Raw genomic sequence first — 25,462 nt, 5'->3', positions numbered from 1 at the left:
GATGACACGTACCAGTCAATACAGGGATAGCTACAATCCCCCATTATTACTGGTTTTGTTTTTGCAGCCTCAATAATCAACACAAGCATGTCACAGTCACCATGGCCATCCTGGTCAGTAGTATATTCCTCCTGTTATACTCCTATTACTCAAGCATGGAGTTTCTATACATAGGGAGTCTATGGTACAGTTTGATTAAGTTAAAATTATATTTGATTCTATGCTTTCTTTCACAGACAATACCCTTCTCCTGCCAGCACAACCAACTCCATCATTCTTTTGTACTCCCAAATTACTGACCCTCATTGGCTGTCATTATTTCACTAAGTTTATGATCTCATTATCCTCATTTGGTAACAGGCACTCAAGTTCACAGATCTCAGTATTTTCTGGCATTTGTACTAGGGCTGTCAAGTGATTAAAAAATTTAATCACGATTAATCGCATGCGCCTCCCTTTGAAACGCCGCAGCAGGGTTTCAACGGGACCGTGCTGCGTGGAGCCCAGGATCAGCTAGAATCCCCAGCTGACCCCAGGCTCCATGCAGCACTGCCCCTTTGAAGTGCCGGGGCAACGTTTCCAAGGGGCAGCGGAAGGCAGAGCCCGGGGTCAGCTGGAATTCTCAGCTGACCCCTGGCTCCGTGCTGCGGTGCCTCTTTCAAGCACCGCAGTGACGCATTAAAGGGGCAGTGCAACTCAGAGCCCAGGATCAGCTGGAGTGCCCAGCTGATCCTAGGCTCCGCTTTGCACTGCCCCTTGGAAACGCTACCCCAGTGCCTCAAAGGGGCAGCACATTAGGAGCCCAAAATTAGCTAGCTGGGAGTCCCCAGCTGACCCTGGGCTTCACGGCTGTCCCTTTAAAATGCCGCCTCTGGGGACTGCACAGCTTATCCTGGGCTCTGCACAGCAACAGAACCCGGGGTCAACTGTGGGCTCCCAGCTTATCCTGGACTTCGCATGATAGCGGAATCCAGCATCAGCTGGGGACTCCCTAGTTGACCCCATGTTCTGGGGAAATGACACGCAGAGCCCGGGATCAGCTGGGGAATCCCCAGCTGACCACGGGCTCCAAGGCTACCCCTTTCAAACCCTGCCTCCACACACATTTGAAAAAGGGCAGCCCTGGAACTTTCTGGGGAAATGCTACGCAGAGCCTAGGATCAGCTGGGGACTCTCCAGCTGATCCTGGGCTCCACTGCTCCTTTGAAACATGTAGAGTGGCACTTCAAAGGGGCAGCGCAACATTAACACCTGCAATTAATGTGATAAAAAATTTAACGCATTAATCCTGGACCGAGTTAATTGCAGGCATTAATGCAATTTCTATACGAGCACTTATAGAATTTGTCATTTTTAGTTATCTGCCTTCATGTGATCAAAATGAATCCCATTCAATTACATTTGAGTGTGTTTCTCTTTATTTTCTACCTGTGCTTAATTAACTTCAATCATCTCTTCTTTACTAGGACATAGAGTATCCCCACTAATAGATAGGCTCACTACACATCCTTTCCGTAGGCCTTTGATCTCAGTATGAAGCATGTCTTTAACCTTCAGAATTGTCAGTGTGGATAGCACACCTGCACGTATGGTGGCTGTCATCTTGGCCAACACAAGGAATTGAACTGAGCGCCTCCCAAGTTAAGAACACGAGCCTTTTCACAGCTTGAGCTAAAGAGCCAGGTTTTCAAGCTGAATTGTGACAGATTCAAGTCTTCTGTGGAATGGACACAAAGGGGAAAAAACAACAGAACCACTGACCAATGGACTACACAAGCAAAATGCATGACAAATGACTAATGCAAAATATGTGTGATGGTGAATCACACCATAATTTACAGACTGTGTTCAAAAGATAGTGGTAATTATTTTGAACAGAAAGGAGCATTAACTCTTGCAAATAAAGTGTAAAAATATAATTAGAAAGGCCACATAGGGCTTGGAAGAACAGCTAGTCAAAGATTCAAAAAGAATTAGCAAAAATGTTTTTCCCCATCACAAGCAAAAAAGCCAACTAAACAATCAATGGGGCCTCTGGATGATCAAGATACTAAAAAGCATTCACGGATGGTAAGGCCACTGTGGAAAAACTAAATTATTTCTTTGCATCCATCTTCATGGATGAGGATATGATAGAGATTCCCAAATCTGAGCTATTCTTCTGAGGTAACACATCTGAGGAACTGTCCCAGATTGAAGTGTCAGAGAAGGTTTTGGAACAAACTCATAAACAGTAAAAAGTCACCAGGATCAGACAAGTATCAGAGGGGTAGCCATGTTAGTCTGAATCTGCAACAGCGGTGAGGAGTCCTGTGGCACCAGGACTGTGAATGGCTCGCTAACAACAAAAGCAGCTTCTCCTCTCTTGGAATTCACACCTCCAGATCAGCCACTAGAAGTGGGCCTCATCCTCCCTGATTGGATCCATCTCGTCATCTCCAGACTGATTCTGGCCTGTATATTTATACCTGCCTCTGGAAATTTCCACTACATGCATCTGACGAAGTGGGTCTTTGCCCACGAAAGCTTATGCTCCAACACTTCAGTTAGTCTATAAGGTGCCACAGGACTCCTCGCCGCTTTTGCAGGATCAGACCGTATTTTTTAAAGAGTTCTGAAGGAACTCAAATGTGAAATTGCAGAACTATTAACTGTAGTTTGTAACCTATGATATAAATCAACTTCTGTATCACATGACTGGAAAGCTAATGTGACACCAACTTTTAAAAAGGGCTCTAGAAGTAACCCTAGCAATTACAAGATGGTAAGCCTGACTTTAGCATCAAGCAAACTGGTTGAAAACTATAGTAAAGAACAAAATTATATCACACATAGATTATCATAATTTGTTGGGGAAGAGTCACCATGTTTTTTGTAAAGGGAAATCATGCCTCACCAATCTACTAGAATTCTTTGAAGGGGGTCAACATGCAAGTGGAGAAGGCAATACAGTGGATATAATGTATCTAGATTTTCAGAAAGCCTTCAACTCTTAAGCAAAGTAAGCTGTTATGGGATAAGAGAGAAGGTCCTCTCATGAACGGGTAATTGATTAAAAGATAGGGAACACAGGACAAACAAATGGAAGAGCTGATTTAATTCAATGGTTTAAAGGCTTTCTATTTGGTGATTTAAACCAAATCATCTTGTTACAGCAATTTTTAAACAGGGATAACATGTTCAAAGTAGCGTTGTTTTTCCAATACTCCCCAGCAGGTGCAACTTCCTTTCTCCTTGAATCTAGACAGCTATGCACAGAGGTACAATGAAATGGTGGAAAACACAAAACACTACACACACACACAGAGTTAGGAAATTAGCAGATAAAAAACTAAATTTAGTGGCAGTTACTATTGCAACAGGACACACCATTGACCCCAAATCTTAAGACAGTGGAAATAAGACTTGTTAATATTGAGATGGAAAGGACAACATTATCAATAATACCACTCCACACAAGAAGATATTTCCCTTCATTTCCAGATATCAAAAAGCATTATGAACCCCAACTTCAAATTTATACTCCAATGAAAAATCTTACACAATTATGAACATGGATACCTTTCCCTTTAATGTTTTATTTGAATAGTGTGTGTTTTGCTGCCGTATTACCAGCCATCAAACAGGCTGTTTGCTAATTTTCCAGAAAGGGTGTGTCTAAAATACATGGCTCCATCGATGGAGCCATGTAGATTAGGCTGATCGGCAAAGGGAAATGAAGCCACGATTTAAATAATCACGGCTTCATTTAAATTTAAATAGCTGCCACGCTGAGCCAACAAACAGCTGATCAGCTGTTTGTCGGCTCAGCGCGCTAGTCTGGACGCTCCCGCGCTGACATGAAAGCCCTTTATTGACCTCCCCGTTATGCCTCGTAGGATGAGGTTTACCGGGGAGGTCGATAAAGGGCTTTCATGTCGACAGGGGAGCATCCAGACTAGAGCGCTGAGCTGACAAACAGCTGATCAGTTGTTTGTTGGCTCAGCGCGGCAGCCATTTAAATTTAAATGAAGCTGCGATTATTTAAATCGCGGCTTCATTTCCCTTTGCCGAACAAACAAAACTACATGGCTCCGTCAACGGAGCCATGTAGTTTAGACGTACCCAAAGAGACTACTTCCTCCTTATGTCTCTTCAGAAAAACACAGAGTGCTTCAGAGAGTCCTGCATCCCCCATCCTCCGGGAAGAATTCAAAGGAAAACTCCCAGACACTTACAGATAAAGGCCAAAACCATCCAGCTCCTGTGCTTTGTGTTTCTTGCTAAGCTCCACCCTTAACTCTCTTAGTGCTTCATTCTTCACCTGTCCTTTCTCCAAGGGGCCTGCAAAAAGAAGTATACAGGTGACTTTCAGCATCTGCCACAGTGCTTTCTATGTCTTCATTGGTTTAAGGCTTCACCAGTTTAGAGATCCAGATTTTAAACACCAGAAGAGGACCATTGCAATCATCTAGTGTAATCTCATGCATAACAGGCCACAGAAGTTAACTCAATAATTCCTGTATCAAGCCCATAACTTTAGGTGGAAGCAGAAGTATTTTTAGAAAGATATCCAGTCTTGATTTAAAGACATTCAAGTAATAGAGAAACTATCATATCCTTTGGTAGTTTGTCTCTTTGGTTAATCACCTTCATTATTAAAAATAACTATTTATATACTAAAGTCCCCACTCTAGGTTTTTGATGAACTTAACGGATTTAAAAGTGGTGACACCAAAACTGAACATAGTCTTCCAGTACTGATCTGACTAAAATTGTATAAAGGAGGCAAAAGTCATCTCTCTACTCCCATTAAAATCCAAGGCTCACATTAGCTCTTTTTGCTACAGTATTGCAGTTGCTTATCCATTATGATCTTTAATCTTTTTCAGAGTCACAGGTGTTTGGGACCAATAGTCTCTAAGGTTTCCTGCACAGGCCGTAGAACTTCCCCAAAATAATTCCTAGATCATATCCTTTAGAAAGACACCTCATCAACCCATTCTTTAAATGTGAACTACACTATTTAGGAATGGGTCAGCCTTGAGAATCCGTGGCCAATGCCTTTAGGATTATAAAACCATGCACAGGCCCAGCAGGCACAGCTATACTGCCCAATCATATTGTGTCTCAGGCCACAATGCAAACATGGTTAGCATAAGAGATGATTCTGGCATGTCTATTTTCATTAGCTTGGGTTCTCTATTTCAGGTGAGAGAAGCAGATCCTTACCCAGACTATCAACGGTTTCATCATCTTTCTTCTTTTCTCCTGACTGTAAAAAGAAGGGGAGTGGAAAAAGAGTTTTACAATACATTATTCCACAGGTTGCAGTATAATTCTGCTAACAGCATCTGGAACTAGCTCCCAGCAATGCCACCAAAAATTCTGTAAGGTTTAGCAAGGAACCAAGGGATTAATCTGCCTTTCTAAAATGTTGCTGGGAAGACAATAAGTGGAAGACTGTAACCTGCAAGGCTCCATGGGAAGGCAGAAGGCGGATGGCTTTCATTATCTTACCAGGTATCTGGAATACATATACAAGAAGTAGGCCTTCTGACTCTTGCATCCCCGCAGAAAGTATGCAGCCCTGTCATACTCCTTCAGATCGAAGTAAGATTTAGCTAATGTGTAGGCATCCAAATCACGAGCATCCTCCTAAAGAGGAGAAAATTTATGAACTCAACAGTTTTTAGTTCCTTGTAGGTCTTCTCATGGTGTCCAATGGTTAGGAAGGAAAAAAGAAAAGCACTGCTCTAGAATCTCAGATTTAATTCTTATTGTCTGAAAATTTTAATTTTTTAGTTGGTGTAACATTCTCCCAACACTCCCATTTCATCCCACCTACCTGTTCTTTTTATGTAAAGAAGGTTTAATTTTTAGTTTGAAACAATGCACCAAATCAGTGAAATTCCAGAAAATAAAATATTAAATGATCGACCACTAGAACAGATGAATTAGCTGTGTGCCAAGTAGGACTGAAAACAGAGTACAAATTTAGGTGGGGGAAGGCAAAGGCAGGGGAACACAAGTTAATTGAACTGAAAATTTAAGACTACAGATTTAAACTTAAACCCTTCATTATACTGCCTCCATAGACACTCATCATAGGACTTATATTTATTCATATTCTATAATGCAAACCAGATTACCTTGTGCAGAAGCCTATCTTCAATCATTACCCAATGATTTTCCCCCTTTCCTTACAAAATGGTGTAGGAGGCCTGCACACAATTTGTTTCTTGTAGAATGGTCCTCACTTACTGAAAATGCTGGTTAACATTAGTCTACATGTTCCATATTAGGAATTCTTTCATCTTAGACTACACTGATTTTGGCTTCTAAAAGAGCGGTAAAAGTTAATAATAATATTAATAACTATGACCTCCAAGTTCAGTCTGCATAATATCATTTACTACGGCATTATCTCAATCAACAGTATGCCCCCACTTGGAAAATGGTGCTCAGTTTTGATCACCCCATATAAAAGAAGATGCAAAAGAAACGGAAGGAGTCTAGAAACAGGTCATGAAAGTTGTCAGATGTTCAGATTACAATTGTTTAGAGAAGAGATATGACAAGGATAGTAGATTAGGAAGAAACTTCCCTTGTAGTCAGGTATTCCATAGCTGTCCATTACAGAGATTAGAATTACCTGTGAAGCATCTGGTATTGATCAGTGTGGAAAACAGAATACTGTACTAGATGCACCAATCATAGGTTACAATTATTACAGTAATGTTTTTATGATTTCCTGCCTAAATGCTGTGTTAAACTTTTTTGGTGTTTGGACAACCTTGAAAACCAGGTTAAAACATTGGTTAAAGCACTACAAAGACACTTTCCCCTGTCTTTGACATTCACATTTTCACATCAAAAGTTATAAATGAGACACGCCCATCTTACTCGATTAGTTTCATTAACATGGGTCTTACAATTCACAGGTAACTGCTTTTGTTGTTTTATATACCTTGGGTTATATTATTACCACACCAACTCATTGATGAAGTGGGTTTTACCCACGAAAGCTCATGATCCTATATATTTGCTAGTGTATAAGGTGCCACACTACTATTTGTTGCTTGAATACCAGGGTACTAGATAATGGGATGAAATGTAATAGTGCAAAGTCATGCACTTAGAGATTAGCAAGAATTTTTGCTCTAAACTGTGAGGCTACATCTACGCTACACGTTTTGCCAGAAGAGGCAATGCAAATGAAGTACTGATCAACATTTCCTCACACTTCATTTGCATAATCTCTTCGAATCCGTTTTCGCGCAAGAGGTTTTTGCCCAAAAACATGCAGTGCAGATGTGTCTGTTTTGCGCAAAAACCCCTTCCGCAGAGGCATGAATGATATTGTGCAAAACAGGGTTTTTGCGCAAAACGGACACATCCACGCTGCATGTTTTAGCGTGAAAACAGATGAGAAAAGATTATGCAAATGAAGGACTAGAAAAGGCTAATCAGCAGTTCATTTGCATTGCCTCTTTTGGCAAACCGTGTAGTGTAGATGTAGCCTGAATGTATTATTTGGAAGCAACAGAGGAACAGAAACACTTGACTATCTTGCAGGAGTGGGCAATAATTTTTGTAGGGGTTTTACTACATGAATTTCAGTAAATCATCAGGAGCCAGCTCTGGGCTCTAGGGCCTCGGGCAGAAGGGGTGGGGGCTAGAGAGAGAGAGATTGTGTGAGAAAGAGTTTGACACACAGATTGTATGAGTGTGTGGGGGCACAGACTGGATAGGTGGATGTGCTGGTTGCTGCTGGGTAAGTTTCTGAAAATGCTATGCACTGTCTCTGACACAGAGAAAACGGTCCTGCTCTGTTGTCTCCCCCCTCCATCACTCTGTAGAGATGAGTATAGTGGGATGGAAAAGTGTGTAGTGAGAGAGCGAGCTGGCTGCTGGACAAATGTGAGAAACAGTGCACTGCCTCTTAAGACCAGCACTGATCTCAGTCACTCACCATACTTGACTGGAGCAGCTCTGTTGTATATGTCCCTCTCCCCGACCAGATATAAGGGCAGGGGAACACCCTGACTTCTGCACTCCCTCTCCCTTCCTTCCTGCCTTCCACACAGCAAATAGGAGTGTCCTGGGAGAAGCTTAGTTGCAGGATGGAGCAAGGTGGGAGGGATGGGCAGCTAAACACACACTGCCCACAAGTTCTCCTAATCAGCTGAGTAGGCCGTATCCACACTACGGGCTATATTTTGCCCACCTCTGCTGTGGTTGATCACAGAATGACTATGAGTCAATATAATAGAGCCATGAAGAAGGCTAATACAATCTCAGGATGCATCAGGGGAGATAATTCCAGTCGAAACTGGGAACTAGAGTAAATGGCAGATTCTCTGTAACTTGAAGTTTTTAAATCATGATTTGAAAACCCGCCACAAAATCCTACCTCAACGCCTCATTGTAGTGCAGCGGTGACCCTGGCTGTCTGTCAGCTATGGTAGCAGGGCATATGCCCTGATAAGTCTAACCATGCTACAAAGGTGTTGGACTATCCAATCCAGGGAGGGGATTGCTCTTTCAGTTTTTCCCTATCCTTAGAGCTTGAAGGCTAGCTAAATTTGAGGAAGAACGCACACCTGCCCACCTAGCCAGTGGGATGGCTTGAAGTCAATGGCTAAAACAACACGAGTAAATGGGTTTTAGTCTCCTGAGTGTCAACGAACCATTCTACAGTGGCGGAGTGGAAATTGAGCAATGAGAGACCAACAGAAATGTCAGGTGCTAGGCCAACATGGAAAAGGACAATGCTCGCTGTGTGTACTTACAATTGTAGGTTGCTGGCGAGGGAGGAATCGTTAAACCATCTGATGGAGGAAAAGGAAAGGATAAGATGCGACATCCTCGGTGTCTGTGAAATCCAACGAAAGGAGTTGGAAGTCAACTGGAAGGATAGAAGCACTGTGAAACTTGGAAAGGAAGACGGTGTTAGAAACGTAGGGGGAGTTGAATTTATTGTAAGGACTGGTCTTTAAAGTTATATCATGCCAGCTAATAGCATCACGTATTGGTGTGCTTCATCTTCAGATAGAGTCAAAGGCTACACTCAAGGTCATCCAGGCCTATACCCCTACAAGTGCAAGTGAGGATGAAGATGTGGAAGAATTCTACCGAGAGCTCAAAAGAGCCCTCGCACAAAAGTCCACTTACACTGTCACGATGGGAGATTTTAATACCAAGGTCGGACAAGGGAAAGCTGATGAAAAGTTCATAGGGAGATATGGCAGAGGCGAAAGGAATTAAAGAGGAGAAAGGTTAGTAGCAATGGCAGAAATGAAAGAATGATACGTAGCAAACGCCTTGTATAAAAAGAAGATCACAAAAAAGTGGACATAGATCGCACCAAACGCGAAGAACAAGAATGAAATCGACTATATTTTAGTCAATAAAAGGCACATCATTCAAGACGTCTCTGTGGTGCAGCCTTTCAACATCGGCAGTGACCATCACTTGCTTAGAGCGAAGTTGATTTTCGACTATGAAAAGGCCTTCGATAGCGTCGAGTTCAACGCAATATTAAAGGCACTTGCAGAGCAGGGTATTAACACGTAATACATCAATTCGTTGAAGGAAGCGAATACTGGATGTACAACAGATATTACTCTCCTCGAAACTCCCTTCCGTATCCCAATCGAGAAAGGCGTGAAGCAAGAAGATAAGATTTCACCGAAACTATTCACTGCTTGCCTCAAAATGGTTATGAACAAGATCAATTGGAGGAGTGGTGTCAACATAAATGGAGAATGATTATCTCATCTCAGATTCACGGACTACATAGTATTAATTGCCGAAAGCACCAACCAATTGCAGAGCAGGTTATGAAGACTTGACAAGAAAAGCAGTCAGGTCGGTCTGAAAATGAACCGCTGCAAAATGAAATACATGCGATCAGACATCTTACGAAAAGCCCAAATAATGATAACAGGAGAAGAAATCGAAGAAGTGGAACAGTACATATATTTGGGCCAAGAAGTTAATATGTGCCAAGACCTGAACAGAGAACTCTCGCGAAGGATTCGGGCAGGATGGTGTGCATTCAATCCCATCAAGGACATCCTCAAAGGAAAAATCGATAAGACCACACATACAAATATCTTCAATTCAACAGTGCTGCCAGCCATGTTGTATGGCAGCAAAACGTGGGCACTGACGAAGAGAGAAGAACAGTGACTATTGGTAGCCGAAAGGGCAATGGAGCGAGCTATGTTGGGAATTTCCCTTCTGGATTGTATTCCAAATGAAATGATCAGAGAACGCAGCGGTGTGAAAGATAATATCGTGGAAAACAGACATAGCAATGCGATGGGCAGGCCATACAGCACGGCTCACGGACAATAGGTGGACCGCAATTATTGCTGACTGGTACCCACGAGAACAGAAAAGACCACCCAGTCGGCCTCCAAGAAGATGGGGAAGATGACACTGTTAAACATTTTGGACGAACGTGGAGAAGAAAGGCAAGAGTGCAAGAAGAATGGTGGATGTGTTGTGATTGGTGCAATCTTAACGCTAGCTGAAGACCGATTGACCCAGGTGATCTGAAAACTTTCAACAACCCAATCAGAGGTTATGAGTCTATTACAGAAGTGGGTGGATGAGGCTCTGTGGACCTCAGGGAAGCGCTGGCGGGGAACTGGCGGGGAGCGTCGGCCCCGGGCGCGCGGCGCTGGCGGGGGGGGCACTAGCCCCGTGGCTATGGGGGGGCCCCGCCCCCGGGCGCGCGGCTATGGGGGGGAGGGGGCCGCCCCCGGGCGCGCGGCTATGGGGGGGAGGGGGCCGCCCCCGGGCGCGCGGCTATGGGGGGGGGGCGCGCCCGGCAACCTCAAAAGGTTGGGGACCACTGCCCTAGACCAACACTTTCTGAATGAGAATAAAACTCTGGACACAAGTTTGAAATACATTTGAGTTACTATGTTCGCTATACGCTTGGATGGTGTTGCAATCAGGTCAAGGAATATCAGCATGATAAGAAGGTCCCCTATCTTGGTTGTATTACAGCAGAGGCCACTCCCTAGCAGTCCTAATGCACAGGTAGTCAAGATGGGGTTACCACTTTTGACTGGATAAACTTTAAAAAACCAAATAGTCTGGTAGCACTTTAAAGACTAACAAAACATGTAGATGGTATCATGAGCTTGGCTACCGCCTGAATCTTTTGACTGGAGCATTGAAGGACGCACTACCAGACCTTGAGGTTTCCTCACACAACACTATTAACATATTAAAGGAAAAATAGTTTGGATTGAGGAGAGGACACTCGAGAGAGATGGCTCCTCGTTGGCCAGTGTCATCAGCTTTGCCATCCATACCTCTGTGAGCGCAGGAACTGCAGGCAGCTCGCTCAGAGGCAGAGGATCCAGGGCAAATGCCAATTCGGAGGCCCTGAAACCAAGAGACCTCGAAGAAATTAGCATCCCGCAGCCCTCACCTCTCACGCCAGGCCTGGCACCAGCGCCCACAGCCCGCAACCCAGCCAGCCAGCAGAGCCCTCCCCGCCCCGCGAGCAGCAGCGACCCCCAGCGCGGACAGCCCCGAGGCCCCAGCATTTCCCGCCCTTCCTGGCGCCCCGCCCCCACCATTTCCCGCTATGCTGCAGGCCCCGCTCGCGGCTCCGCTCCGCTACGCTCAGAAGCTGCTTCTTGATCTCTCGCAGGTCAGAAAAATCGCAGCTTCCCAAACCGAGCACAACCGCTGCAGCCGCCATCTTGCCCATGCCGCCTGGCCAATCACAACCCGGCCTCCGCCGCGCGCCGGACAGCGCACACAAGGATACTCCTATTGGGCAGCAGCTCCCACATCCTATCCAATCAAAGCGGGAGACACTGATCTCTGCCTGATGATTGGCTGATACATAGAGTGGGTTGCGCGAGATAGCTGAAGCGGGTAAGAAATTGCCGCCTCCACAGGGCAGGGCGGTCGGAGCGTGTCCCAGCCCGCCATTTCCCCTCAGAGCGCCCTCGGCGTCCCTTCCATGGGGTGATGCTGCAGCCGCCAGCGTCTTCCCCCACAGGGTCACCAGAGCCCCTGCATCCTGTGGGGCGGGCTGGAGGGCTGTGTGCTCATCTCTGCCTGCCCGGCCTCTCGTGCCACCTGCCAAGTCATTCCGCGCGCCCCGCCGCTCGCTCGGTCCCCTGCTGCTGTGACGTTGGCCTTTGCTCATGTCACGATGCAGCTTGTGCTTCGCTCCGCATCTTACCCACTTTAGCACCTAGATGATCGTTTCAGGGTAAGCGTTAGTGCGCGGTTCTCGTGTTTCACTTGTCGCTGTTGTAACGGGTCTGAACACCAACATGCTGAAAACTCACAAACACTTTTTTACACAACACTTAAGTGCCGGGACTCACACCCACAAGAGATCACTGTGGCGAGGATAGTAGTAGTCCTCAAGACAGTTACATTAGACTAAAGGTAAGAAATATACACTCTCATTTTCAGTGCATGAACAGTTATTAACATGCTGCAGTTACAAAGAAACTTTCCCTTTGGGTAGGTTATTCCAAAATTGTCTGCGCCAGGGTTCTTGCACTTTTGTCTTTGCCATCTCTCCTACCCCCATCATCTCTGTTTCTCCCCTTTTCTCTCACACTACCTGCCAAATCACTTTTCTCCTGCTCGGCCAGCTTGGTCACTCTGTTCACCCACTTGCCACCCTGTTCCCCCCAATCACTGATTTCTCCTGGAGACAGGATATTAGACTGAGTAGACCAGTGTTTTGCTTTGGTATGGTAATGCCTGCTTTTCTCATTTGTTCAGCCCATGGTATCCTTGGAAACTTATAATCATTATGGAAGTCCAATGCCAACCCCTGCAACTCTAGTCTCGTCTACTCAGGAAAATAGAACCCATTCAAATTATTTCAGTTTTTAAACCAATTTAGTTAAAATGTAGAAACCACTTGCTTGTACACTTTTCTTTGGGTTTAAGGGTGACTTATTTAAATATATTTTAAATCTATGCTCAATCAAATTAAGTTAACCCAAAATAAGTCTGCTTAAACTGAGATAAGTGTCCATGTGGGGATTTGCAGCAGTTTAACTTTAGTAGTTTGAAATTACTCCAACTGATGGAGCTTTCTTGTGTAAACATCTTGTGCATACTGTTACTTCCTCCATATTATTCAAAAAATATACATTTAAAGCCATTGAGAGAGCTGGTAAAAAAAAAAAAAAGGTCTGCATTATGACTATGCAAACAATGCCCAAGTCTACATTTCCTATGCAGAAAACACAAAGGCTAAGTCTAGACTGGTATGATTTTCCGCAAATGCTTTTAGCAGAAAAGTTTTTCCGTTAAAAGCATTTTCGGAAAAGAGCGTCTAGATTGGCATGGACGCTTTTCCACAAAAGCACTTTTTGCAGAAAAGCGTCCGTGCCAATCTAGATGCGGTTTTGCACAAAAAAGCCCCGATCGCCATTTTTGCGATCGGGGCTTTTTTGTGCAAAACAATACCACGTTGTCTACACTGGCCCTCTTGCGCAAAAGCATTTGCGCAAGAGGGCTTTTGCCTGAACGGGAGCAGCATAGTATTTCCGCAAGAACACTGACAATCTTACATGAGGTTGTCAGTGTTCTTGCGGAAATTCAAGCTGCCAGTGTAGACAGCTGGCAAGTTTTTCCGCAAAAACAGCTGCTTTTGCGGAAAAACTTGCCAGTCTAGACGCAGCCAAATAGCATTATATCCCCCCAATGTTCTCAACGCCGAGTTAATATTAGCAAGTCACTAATGATGAAATTGGGCACAACAGAGGTTATGTTGTTAAGAAAGAGCAACTGCTTTGAAGACCATATCTCTATAGCATTTTCTATTATCAAAGGCATTTACTCTCAGATTAAGTTGGTTCACAGCCTAGGGCAGGGGTGGGCACAATCTGGCCCATGGGTTGGATTTGGTCCACAAAGCCATTTGATCTGGCCTGCAGCCCACCTTGGGGAGGGGAGAGGGGACAGGAGGGAGAAACTTTGTGCGCTCTCCCATCCCCAGACCCTGATTGGCTTGGGGTGGGGTAGCATAAGATGTCTCCTCCCCCTCTGCTGCCAGAGGCACACAGCGCGTAGATGGAGCTGCAAGCTATTCAAAATGGTTGGCAGTTCCCTCTACACCAGTATTTCCCAAAGTGGTTCACAAAACCACTTTGAGAAACCTGTTAAATGGTTGCACCAGTTTATGTACCGGCACCCTGGCCACTGAGCCTCGCGACTCCTAGTGGCTCCAGTTCACAGTTTGCAGCTAAGGGGACTGGCTCTGGGGTCAAAGCTAATACTGGGGGACTCTAAGAGGCGGGGGGCTGACACTGGGAGCACTTGGGCATCAAGGGTGGAGAGCTGGCACTGGAGGGCACTGGGCCAGGGCTACTAGTGAGGGGGCTACAGGGGCAAGGCTTGCACTGGGGCTAATATTGGAGATGGGGGGCTGGCATTGGGGAAGTCCTGGGGGGCTCTGTAAATAGGAGGCTGGCACGGGGGGGTCTGGTTGTGGGGGGCTCTAGTGGGTGGGGAGCTGGCACTGAGGTGTTTGGGCTGTGGGGCTGGCATTGGGGAACTCTGAGGGCAGGAGGTTGGCACGGGGGGGGAGGGTTGAGTACAGGGATTCTGGGGTCATTGGCTGGCGCTGGGGGAATGGAGGGTGAGAGGCTCTAGAGATTAGGGCCTGTACTGGAGGGCTCTGGGGGCCGGGGCTTTTTATACCACTGACTGGCAAACCCATTCCAAAACTTTTGGTGGACTCCTGGTTTTGGAATGGGTTTGCCGGTCTGTGGTATAAAAAGCCCCGGCCCCCAGGGCATAAAGAATATGCAAATACTCAAATAAAATGTTATTAGTGTGCTGAAAGTTTGTGAATGGGTTTGCCGGTCTGCAATATAAAAAAGGCTGGAAACCACTTTTCTAAAGAGAAATGAAAAAAGAGTATTATGAAAATACTGTTTTCTGTTTGGATGCAGTGTCATATCCTAATATGTTTGGGTTTGCTGCCATCTCCTTCCATGACCACAAAGGCTTCATGTTATCTGTAGTAGGGGAAGTTTTGGCTCCTGGACTCTGCTCATGTGTCCTTTCTATCATAACAAAAGTGACTTGAGTCAGAGGTCACAGAACATGAATTGGTGATAAAAGGAGAATAATTGATTAGCATGATGTCACCATACTTTATTCGTAATTATCATAATGGTGTACTTTTTCAGTGATCCTTTGTAAAGCTGCTATTGCTGTGAATTCAAATTAACTTCTATGCCTAGTACCACTGATTACCAATTTGTCTGTTGATGAGAACTATACAGAAGTATCTTAGTTGTAATTGTATAGTGATTCAGACTCATGTCGCCTGGAGCTGTCTACTGAATGAGGATTGTCTTGTCTTTTACAGATTGACAGAAATGGATAGTTAATTTGTCTTTAAAATGAAACATTATAAAGCATTTTTAGTCTCTCTTGTTCTTTCAAACAGCCAAACAAATCAGTCTGTTGGATAATGGGGTCTGTTTCAGTACAGGCAGTCCCCGAGTTATGTGGATCTGACTTGTGTCAGATCCGCAGTTACGAACAGGGATTTTCTCGCCCCGGAGGACTGGAGCGGCGGGATGCCTGGTCCCGCCGCCCGCCTCCTCCGGGGCGAGAAAAGCTGCTCCCCGTCTCCCTGGTCTGCTGGGGGAGCCAGCAGACCAGGGAGACGGGGAGCAAAGCGGCGGAGGACCCGGACCGGACCCGCGGCACTTCCAGCTGATCTGCAGACCAGGGAGACGCTGAGCAAAGTGGCGGAGGACCCGGGCCGGACCACGGCGCTGATCTGGAAGCGCCGTGGTTCGGCCCGGGTCCTCCGCCGCTTTGCTCCGCGTCTCCCTGGTCTGCTGGGGGGGGACGCAGCTAGTGCCCCCCCCCCCAGCAGACCAGGGAGACGCGGAGCAAAGCCCAGGGCCTGTGGTAGAGCAGGTGGGGCGCTGCCGGTTGGTCCCGCAGCACCGCTCCTTGGCGCTACTGGACCAACCCGGCAGCACCCCAGCTGCTCTGCCCTAGGAGTCCTGATTCAGCCGCTGCTGATCAGTTTCAGCAGCGGCTGAATCAGGACGCCTGGGGCAGAGCAGCTGGGGTGCTGCTGGGTTGGTCCAGTAGCGCCGAGGAGCGGCCGCGCTACTGAACTAACCCAGCAGCACCCGAGCTGCTCTGCCCCAGGCGTCCCCAAGTCAGCCGCTGCTGAAACTGACCAGCGGCTGACTACTGGAAGCCCGAGGCAGAGTTGCTCTGCCCCGGGCTTCCTGGAATCAGCTGCTGATCAGTTTCAGCAGCAGCTGACTTGGGGACGCCTGGGGTTCTTAAGTTGAATCTGTATGTAAGTCGGAACTGGTGTCCAGATTCAGCCGCTGTTGAAACTGATCAGTTTCAGCAGCGGCTGAATCTGGATGCCAGTTCCGACTTACATACAGATTCAACTTAAGAACAAACGTACAGTCCCTATCTTGTACGTAACCCAGGGACTGCCTGTACTATATTTTTGTGCCTATTTCATATTAGTCCCATGTCTGTTTGCTATTAAAGATTTAACAGAACTTGTAATGTAAATGTTTTTGTTGCTTTCCAGGCTCTTTCAGCCTATACATTGGAAAGGTAAATGGAATCTTAAGTGTTCATGGACTGACACATATAACTCTGGTAGTATGAGTACCCAAGGATCCATCTCAGTCTCCCCAAAGAGGGTTTTTTTAACTAATATATTTATGTGGGAATCTGAGATTTAAGAATTTGGTGATATATACCTTGTTCTAGAGTTCATTCATTTTGTTGTCATTCTGCTTACTCTTGGCAGTGCATTCCATAGGCATGGACCACTTGTTGGGGCAGCTCCTATGCCCACAAGTTTAACTCTCAAGATTGCTAATTTCATTGTTCTAGTTGGTTTACAAATGGCTGATATGAAGGAGCATGAATTTTGAGTGATATGGCATGTATAGATGAGTTTAATAGGAACATTTTTTTCAAATGACAGCAAGGTCGGAATTTTAAAGGAAATTATGTTAACAGCTATCAGTCAGAGTCCATTGCCTACATCATGTTTGGTTCCAGTTATTGAGCAGAAGGTGGCGCTTTGGGCTTTTCCTTGGAGCTGCAGTAAGAGGGTGAAAGGTTACCAATTGCTAAGAGTTCAGTAATTCAATTTCTCAAGACTGGCTTCATAATGAGAAATCGTAATTCATTCTGTCACTCCATTGTGTAAGAGATGCATCTTTTAAGTGACACCCAGGGCTGGCTTTTAAAGCAGGAGGCTAATTAAATACTCTGCATGAAGATGGTAACATCTCAGAGAGCTGCAGATTAACTTAGCTGACACTAACTGAGGGGCTATTAGAAAAGCAGTAATTTCGTTCATCATATCATTGCACAATTGCATGATTTAGACTAATAATCTCTAGTATCCCTGAGGAAAATCTGGTAACAAAAATCTACCAAAAATCAATGGAAAAATGAAGGCTAATGAGTCTATTAGACAAATATATGCTAAGACACCATAATTGTCATGTTACAAGAGTTCATTTTTAAGGTTAAAGTCTTCAAACCCACAGCATTAGCTAAAAGAAATTTAACTGAGTGAGCTTTATAAGTGGTAAAGAGCATTTTGCAGACATGGGGAATATCATACAGTTATAAACACGCTTCCTAGCCTTCTAAGAGTATTGGAAAATTGTGTCCTTTTATAGCTTCTAATAATTCACATTTATCTACGTTGGGCTTGTTTTGTTAGTTCAGTGGCTTTCATTGTAAAGGAACTTTCTAACACGTACAGAAAAACTACAGTGATTGCAATTTTTTGCTCCACTATACCAGATTTCTCAGTGTGAAATTACACGTAACAATTTCTTGCCTGATAGTGTTTTCATTCCCTGTTTGGTGCAGTCATGTGACTTCACTTATAATACAGTGTCTGCCAGGACACGATTCAGATTAGATCTTGGAAACCACATGACCTTAAAATGTAAGGGAAACCATTTCTATTTGATTTACACCCTGACTGAGGAACAAACCCTCATAGATCAGGGACAGTAGCCATAATCTACTGTATCTTGTGAGTCACAGCTGAGACATGTCATTTGAGAATCTATGTCAGCACTTTGAAAATTGTTATTTTGTGAAGGGTTGTTTTTAAAGGAGTGAGATTTTTCAGGTTTTTGAATTCATGGGGACAAGTCTTTCCTTCCCCACTGCCACTTCTCTAATCTGCCCCCATGTAGTGGACATGTTTTTTTTTTTTTTTCCCAGAGGAGGGTGTAAGATACTTAGTACATTTGTATTAGCCCTTCCCCAAGTTTAGAGATATTAGCTATGGAGTCCAAATGTGCTGCTTTTCCAGAGCAATCCTGATTTTTCATATGATGTCCTCGAATCATTCTTTGGGATGCATGAAATATACTGGTTTTTAATTTAAGCAATCTAAAAGTTGTTTTTTACAACTACAAAATGTTTTAACCAATATAAAATATTGTGTTCACTCCCATATTATCCTTATCACATTGATGTTTTTTGCACCACTCATTGTTCAAGGCCAGAGCATGTTATAGCTCATCAGGCAAGGGACAAGCAGGCAAGGGAAGTGTCCAGCCACACTGAGATCCCATGGCCGGGAGAGGGTCCTCGAACAGTCTGGCCTTCCATTGGGGCCGCGTGCACACCTGCGCCTGGCAGTGCTGTCCCCAGGAGTGGGTAGTGCCTCGAGTGGGCAGGTATGCCTGTGTGCCGTGTGTGGCACTCCTGAGTCTGTGTGCATGTACCCTTGTCCTCAGCCTCCTTCCACATGTGGCTGGTGGTGGGAGGACGTCCCCTCTTTCCCCTGGAGGTCAGAATTGTGTCTGGCATCCTCAGAGCCTGTGAGCAAGAGCCCGGGGATGCTTCCTGGGGCTGTGTGGTGCAGACTAGCACTGCACATGCATCCACATGTACAGACTGCAGTGCGAGGGCCAGGCCAAGAAGGCCGAGTGACAATCATACCACAGCCCCTAAGCTCTCCCACTCGATGTGTGTGAAAAACTAAGAGCACTCACCTCCCCGGCCTTAGAGGATGCCTAGGAGACATCCAGGCCCTTGGGTAGCAGCTCCAAGGTGAGCATGGTGATGATGCTCGCTGTTTCCTCCTCCAGCTCCTCCTCGCCTCCTGCTCCTGGGCTGTGACCCTTGGCCGGGCAACAACAGGCACCTCCAGCCCCGAGTCCACCACCAGGGGTGGGGAAGGGGCTGCACCACTCCCCGTGATACAGTGCAATTCGTTATAATAGCTCTGCTCCCTGGCCCTCCCATAACCTTGCCAGAGCTCTTTGACCTTGCTCCTCACTTGCTTCAGGCTCCGGGTGCGGGCCCTCGTAGCCATGCTCTCAGCCATCCGGCTGTAGATGTCTGCATTACGCTTTCTGGAGCTGAGATCCTGGAGGGTGGTCTCCTCTCCCCATACCTCCAGGAGGGCCAGGCTCTCTGCCCCAGACCAAGATGGCGCACGCTACAGGGCCAGTGGGCTCTTGGGCGGCTTGTGACTGGGACATGGGTGCCCACAACTCTGGAAAAGTGGCAGCCGCGCAGTGAGTTGCAGCTCCCAGGGCCGGCTTCCTGCCACAAGCCCTGTCCCGGATGTCTGCGGCTTTAAAAACTGCCAGTAGACAGGAACTATGGAGTTGTGATGGATGTGGATGGAGTGGACAGCAGGACACCTGTGTTATTTCCTGGAGGCCTCTTTTTCTGACAGAACTCCCTCTTCCGTGTCCACACATGCCTTTTTCCAAAAAAAGTTTTTAAGGAAAAAGCGTTATTCTCCGTAGAATGAGGTTTACCACAATTGGAAAAAGCCCTCCATTATTTCAGTTTTTTTGTCAAAATAATGCTACTGCAGTGTGGACGCAAGTATTTTTTTCTGAATATGGTTGCAGTTTAGATATACCCTTAGTCGCCTCTTTTGTAAGCTGAAAAGTCCAATTCTTTTTAATCTCTCTTCATATAGGACCTGCTCTGAACCCCTAATCATTTTTGTTGCTCTTTTCTGAACCTTTTCCAATGCCAATATATCTTTTCCAATGCCAATGAGGCGACCATATCTGTACTCAGTAACCAAGATGTGGGTATACCATGGTTTTATATAGAGGGAATAAGATATTCTCTGTCTTAGTCTCTATCCCTTTTTAAATTATTCCTAACATTCTATTTGCTTGTTGACTCTCATTTAGTTTGTGATACACTGTAACTCCCAGATCCAATTCCACAAGCCAAATACACAGGGAAGCATTGGAACTTAACTTCATTTACAGGTTTGGGACCCATCACAAAGGTATGAATGAAGACGTTACCTGGTTAGCACCCTAACTTCCACATCCTAATGACTTAAAAAACCAAACAATGGGTACAGGCAGTCCCCGGGTTACGTCAGTCCGACTTACGTCGGACCCCTAGTTACAAACCGGGGGGGTGTCCGCTAGTGTGGGGTGCCTCCCCCACTGTCGCCGCCTCTGGCAGCACGGGGAGTGCTTCCCCCCAGCAGACCAGGGAGACGCGGAGCGGCTTTTCTCGCCGTGGAGGATGCAGGCTGCGGGACCGCGTCTTGGCGGTCCCGCCGCCCGCATCCTCCGCGGCGAGAAAAGCTGCTCCGCGTCTCCCTGGTCTGCTGGGGGGGGCGCAACTAGTGCTTTTCTCGCCAACGCCTGGGGTAGAGCAGCTGGGGGACTGCCGGGTTGGTCCCACAGCGCCGAGGTGTGGCGCTACTGGACCTACCCGGCAGCGCTCCAGCTGCTCTGTCCCAGGCGTCCAGATTCAGCCGCTGTTGAAACTGATCAGCGGCTAATTCCAGGAAGCCCGGGGCAGAGCAGCTCTGCCTCAGGCTTCCTGTAGTCAGCCGCTGGTCAGTTTCAGCAGCGGCTGACTTGGAAACACCCGGGGCAGAGCAGCTGGGGTGCTGCTGGGTTGGTCCAGTAGCGCCAAGGTGCGGCGCTGCGGGACCAACCCAGCAGCACCCCAGCTGCTCTGCCCTAGGCGTGTCCGATTCAGCCGCTGCTGGTCAGTTTCAACAGCGGCTGAATCTGGATGCCAGTTCCGACTTACATACAAATTCAACTTAAGAACAAACCTACAGTCCCTATCTTGTACATAACCTGGGGACTGCCTGTACTTAAGAACAATTTGCATCTTCTCTATCAGTTTCATGTAACATGAACACTCTAATTCACTATTTTTCCCTTCCTTCTCTGCCCTCCATTCCTTATTTATTTTGGAAATGGAATATTTTCTATTATTCCGTTCAACTGAAGAAGTGGGTTGTACCCATGACAGCTCATGATACCACCTACATGTTTTGTTAGTCTTTAAGGTGCTGCTAGACTACTTGTCGTTTTTTAAGTTCTCCGAGGTTCTGCTGTTAGGGATCATCCCTAAATTGAGGTGTTTTTAATGGGATCCCACAGGGATTGGCATTAACTCTGATATGATTCCATTGTTTTATCTCTTGATATCTTCTTTATGTGAAGAAATCAAGAGATGAAGAATCCATCACTTTTCCTTGGTAATTTGTTGCAGTGATTAATCATCCTCATTGTCAAAAATGTATGCCTTATTTCTAACCTGAATTTGTCTAGTTTCATATTTCATAGCCAGCATATTCTCCCCATAAAGGTACTTATACACGGTAATCAAGTCACATATTAATTTTTGTCAATGAGCTAAACAGTTTGAGCTCTTTAAGAATCTCACTGTAAGGACCTGAAATAATCATGTGTCTTTTTTACACCCTTCTTTTTTAAAATACGGACACCAGAATCACATGCAGTATTCCAGTATCTGTCTCACCAAAATCATATGCAGAAATATAATCACATTGTTACTCCTACTCATTACCCCCATGTTAATTCATCCCAAGATCACATTAACCTTTTTTCCCCACTCATTGCACTGGGAGATTATATTCAGTTGTTAGACCATTATGAACCCAAAGCCTTTTCAGAAGTATTACTTTCTACGATACATTGTGTACTTGTTTCTAGATGTATAGCTTTGCATTTAACTTCATTAAAATACAGTTTGAATCACTATTAGTGCTCTATCCTCATCATTATTCACCATTCTGTCAGTCTTCGTGTTGTCCAAAATTTTATCCTCAGTGATTTTATATTTATAAATCACCAAGGAAAGTGATGGAGTCTCCATCTCTTGATTTCTTCACATAAACACTGCATGCTTTTCTGAAAGATGTGCTTCAGCCAAGCATACATAATTTTTTAGCCAAGCAAGCACGTTATTAATCTCAATACAGGGATACTTGACTGGAATTTAATCACCTATATATACAGGAGGTTAGACTAGATGACCTACTGGTCTCTTCTGGACTTAAAGTCTGTGAATCTATGAATAAATCCCAATGTGGGTTTGATGTTAACATGTGAATGGGAGGAGAGGTTATTTCATATTGTAAAGAAAATTAAAATATTAGGATTATTTGCCTTGAGAGACAAATAAGAGGATGCATGTTTAAGGTATACAAAATTATGAGTGGCATATAGAAGGTGGATTGGGCACTGCTAATCATCCTTTCTTACAATACTAGAACAAGGGAATGCTCAAGTAAATTAAAGGGAAGAAAATTTAAAACTGGTAAACAGAAATATCTTTTCACAAAACTGCCTATTACAGGTTTTCTTTCACCTTCCTTGTGGCAGCTGATCCTCTTTCCAGAGGCAGGATACTAGATTAAGGATGTTAAGGACTAGTTGACTATCCGATAAGCAAATGCTTATAGGATAGTCAGTCGACTAGATAACTAGTCGATCCCTCCACCCTTGCTGCCTCTATCAGATAGAGGCAGCAAATGGGGGGAAAGAGGGAGTACTTCAAAGCGGCAGCGCTGCACAGCTGATCCCCAGCTCAGCTGAATAGTGCTGCTCCTTTGAAACTCCACCTCAATGTTTCAAAGCGGCAGTGCTGCACAGAGCCTGGGGTCAGCTGGGGAGTCCCCAAGTAACTCTGGGTTCTGGGGAAATTCCGTGCGGAATCCATGGTCAGCTAGGGAGTCCCCAGCTGATCCCAGGTTCTGCTGAAATGCTGTGTGGAGCCCGGTATCAGCTGGGGAGTGACCCTGGGCTCCACGTGGCATTTCAAATTGTCAGCACAGCATGGAGCCCAGCATGGGCTTTGAAATGCATAAGAGCCCCTGCTGGGGACTCTTGTACATTTCAAAGCGAGTTCCTCATTCCTCCTCTGAAATGAGGGCTCTTGTACATTTCAAAGGAGAAATGCATTAGTGCCTATCGATTACTCATCTAGTAAATTAACCACTAGTTAACATCCTTATACTGGATTAGATGGAACACTGACCAGTATGGTAATTCTTGTGTTCCAGAAAGTCCCTTATGTCATAGAATCATAGAATACTAGGACTGGAAGGGACCTCGAGAGGTCATCGAGTCCAGTCCCCTGCCCTCACAGCAGGACCAAATGCTGTCTAGACCATCCCTGATAGATATTTATCTAACCTACTCTTAAATATCTCCAGAGATGGAGATTCCACAACCTCCCTGGGCAATTTATTCCAGTGTTTAACCACCCTGACGGTTAGGAACTTTTCCTAATGTCCAACCTAAACCTCTCTTGTTGCAGTTTAAGCCCACTGCTTCTTGTTCTATCCTAAGAGGCCAAGATGGACAAGTTTTCTCCCTCCTCCTTATGACACCCTTTTAGATATCTGAAAACCGCTATCATGTCCCCTCTCAATCTTTTCTTTTCCAAACTAAACAAACCCAGTTCTTTCAGCCTTCCTTCATAGGTCATGTTAATAATTCTTGTTGCTCTTCTTTGGACCCTCTCCAATTTCTCCTCATCTTTCTTGAAATGCAGTGCCCAGAACAGTACACAATACTCCAACTGAGGCCTAACCAGCGCAGAGTAGAGTGTGTCATATTGGCACACTTTATTTTTTCACCTGTAATTTGTCTCTTTTACTGGTTGTGGTCTGGTCCTCACTACGCACTGAAAGTTGAGAATCTGAATGTCTGGTCTGCCAAATAGTGCTGGAACTGCCAAATAGTGAAGTAATAATGAGAATCCATCTGCTCAAATGTAATTAGGGTTCTGTGGCAAAGTTTATCTGCGACTGGAAGCAGTGGGGACATAATGGTGAAGAATGTAAACTCCAAACAAGGAGAAGAATGTAGAGTGAGTAGTAGCATGAAATTGAATGAAAGTTTAAAATTAAAGAAAATATAAAAAAAGTCTTACTGGTGAAGTGCAGTGATCTCACTGGGAATAATGGAAATGCTGCCATGAGGGACACTTTAAACTGGATTGGAAAAGAGACTGTAGGGAAGAGTACACTTAGCTCAGGCTGAATGGAGCATATAATTTAGTATGGCATTTTCATATCCAATTTCTGTGATTCATTTTCCGTTCTCCATCTGCCCCCTGCCTGTGCCCCTACCATGCACATTCACACTTGTTAATTGTTATCTTGTAAATCATGGGTTCTGCATAACAAAATAGAGGTTCTTTCACTTGCTCTTGGCTGTTGCCCGGCAGATGTCCCATGTGATTAAAGGGCACAGTCAAGAGTGGCAGTGGTTTTCCATCTAAAATATCTACTATCTAGAGAGACTGTTAATATGAGTAATAGAGCACAAAGCTTGATTTTCCAATCATTTGATGCAATGCTATCTGGTCTCCAGCCCTTAGGGGACACTCAGTGATAGAATACACTTAAGGGAAAGCATAGAACAGCCCTGATTGAAAACAGAGCATTCCTTATTACAGAAATAGCAGGCACAAACCATTCATTGCAACAGTTGGTTTAGTTTTGTTATCTTTTTTATACAAGGTAAAAGGTGCTGGGCTGATAGTTCTGGAGACCAAGTCCTCCAACAGAAGAACTGCATTATGAGTAGCAGCAAAACAAGCTTCCTAACTCAGCAACGTGTGTCTGCCATGTTTTAAACTTCAGGGGATAGCCGAGTGTGACGGGCCCATCGGGACCCGCGCTGCCTATGGTTCTATGATTCTATGCCTCACCCACGCCCCCGGCAGAAGGTTGGGGCGGCGCAGCGAGGGCCAACGGTGCTCGCCGCTCCCAGCCCACAGCGGCCGAGATCGAAAACGGCAAGACACCGCGTGCCCTGCCAGGAAGGAGACAAGGCGGAATGACGCAGGTGCGCGCTGGCCGGCTGCCGAGTAAGCCATGGGCCCTGGAGAGCCTGCAGGGCGGGGCTCCAAGGCTCCGGCTTGGTGTCCCGGGGTGTGAGGACGCCCCGGGGGCAGGGCGCTGTACCGTTCCCGGGCCCTTTGAAAAGGGGCCAGGTCAGAGGGGGGGACACTCACAGGGAAGGAGCCACCGGCCGCGCTCCAGGCGGGAGGACCTCCCTCCACGCTGGTGGAGCTGGAAGGAGAGCACCAGGACACTGCAGAGCCCAACTGAGCGGAAGGATGGTGGCAGACGGGTAAGCCCCCGGTATTCACCGGCTAGGCA

At 45.7% G+C, this 25,462-nt stretch overlaps 1 protein-coding gene across 2 annotated transcripts in view; it reads right to left on the bottom strand.

Moving 5' to 3' along the window:
• The window catches only part of CDC23 (cell division cycle 23), a 28,846-nt gene extending 17,100 nt beyond the window's left edge, over window positions 1-11,746 (bottom strand). Inside the window, exons 1-5 of one of the 2 annotated variants that reach the window (XM_089769376.1) lie at window positions 11,583-11,746; window positions 11,316-11,388; window positions 5,500-5,637; window positions 5,212-5,254; window positions 4,218-4,323 (exon numbers count right to left, since the gene is read on the bottom strand). In XM_089769376.1, coding sequence (XP_089625502.1) covers window positions 4,218-4,323; window positions 5,212-5,254; window positions 5,500-5,637; window positions 11,316-11,388; window positions 11,583-11,719 — 497 coding nt within the window. In that variant the 5' untranslated portion in view covers window positions 11,720-11,746. The remainder of the gene's footprint in view (window positions 1-4,217; window positions 4,324-5,211; window positions 5,255-5,499; window positions 5,638-11,315; window positions 11,389-11,582) is intronic. The other variant, XM_006121631.5, reaches the window with a different exon arrangement.
• Between the last annotated feature and the right edge of the window lie 13,716 nt (window positions 11,747-25,462).

Source organism: Pelodiscus sinensis, chromosome 16 (genome assembly GCF_052426305.1).
Source record: "Pelodiscus sinensis isolate ZL-2025 chromosome 16, ASM5242630v1, whole genome shotgun sequence".
Lineage (NCBI taxonomy): Eukaryota > Metazoa > Chordata > Testudines > Trionychidae > Pelodiscus > Pelodiscus sinensis.
This window is presented reverse-complemented; position numbering and strand designations above follow the sequence as displayed.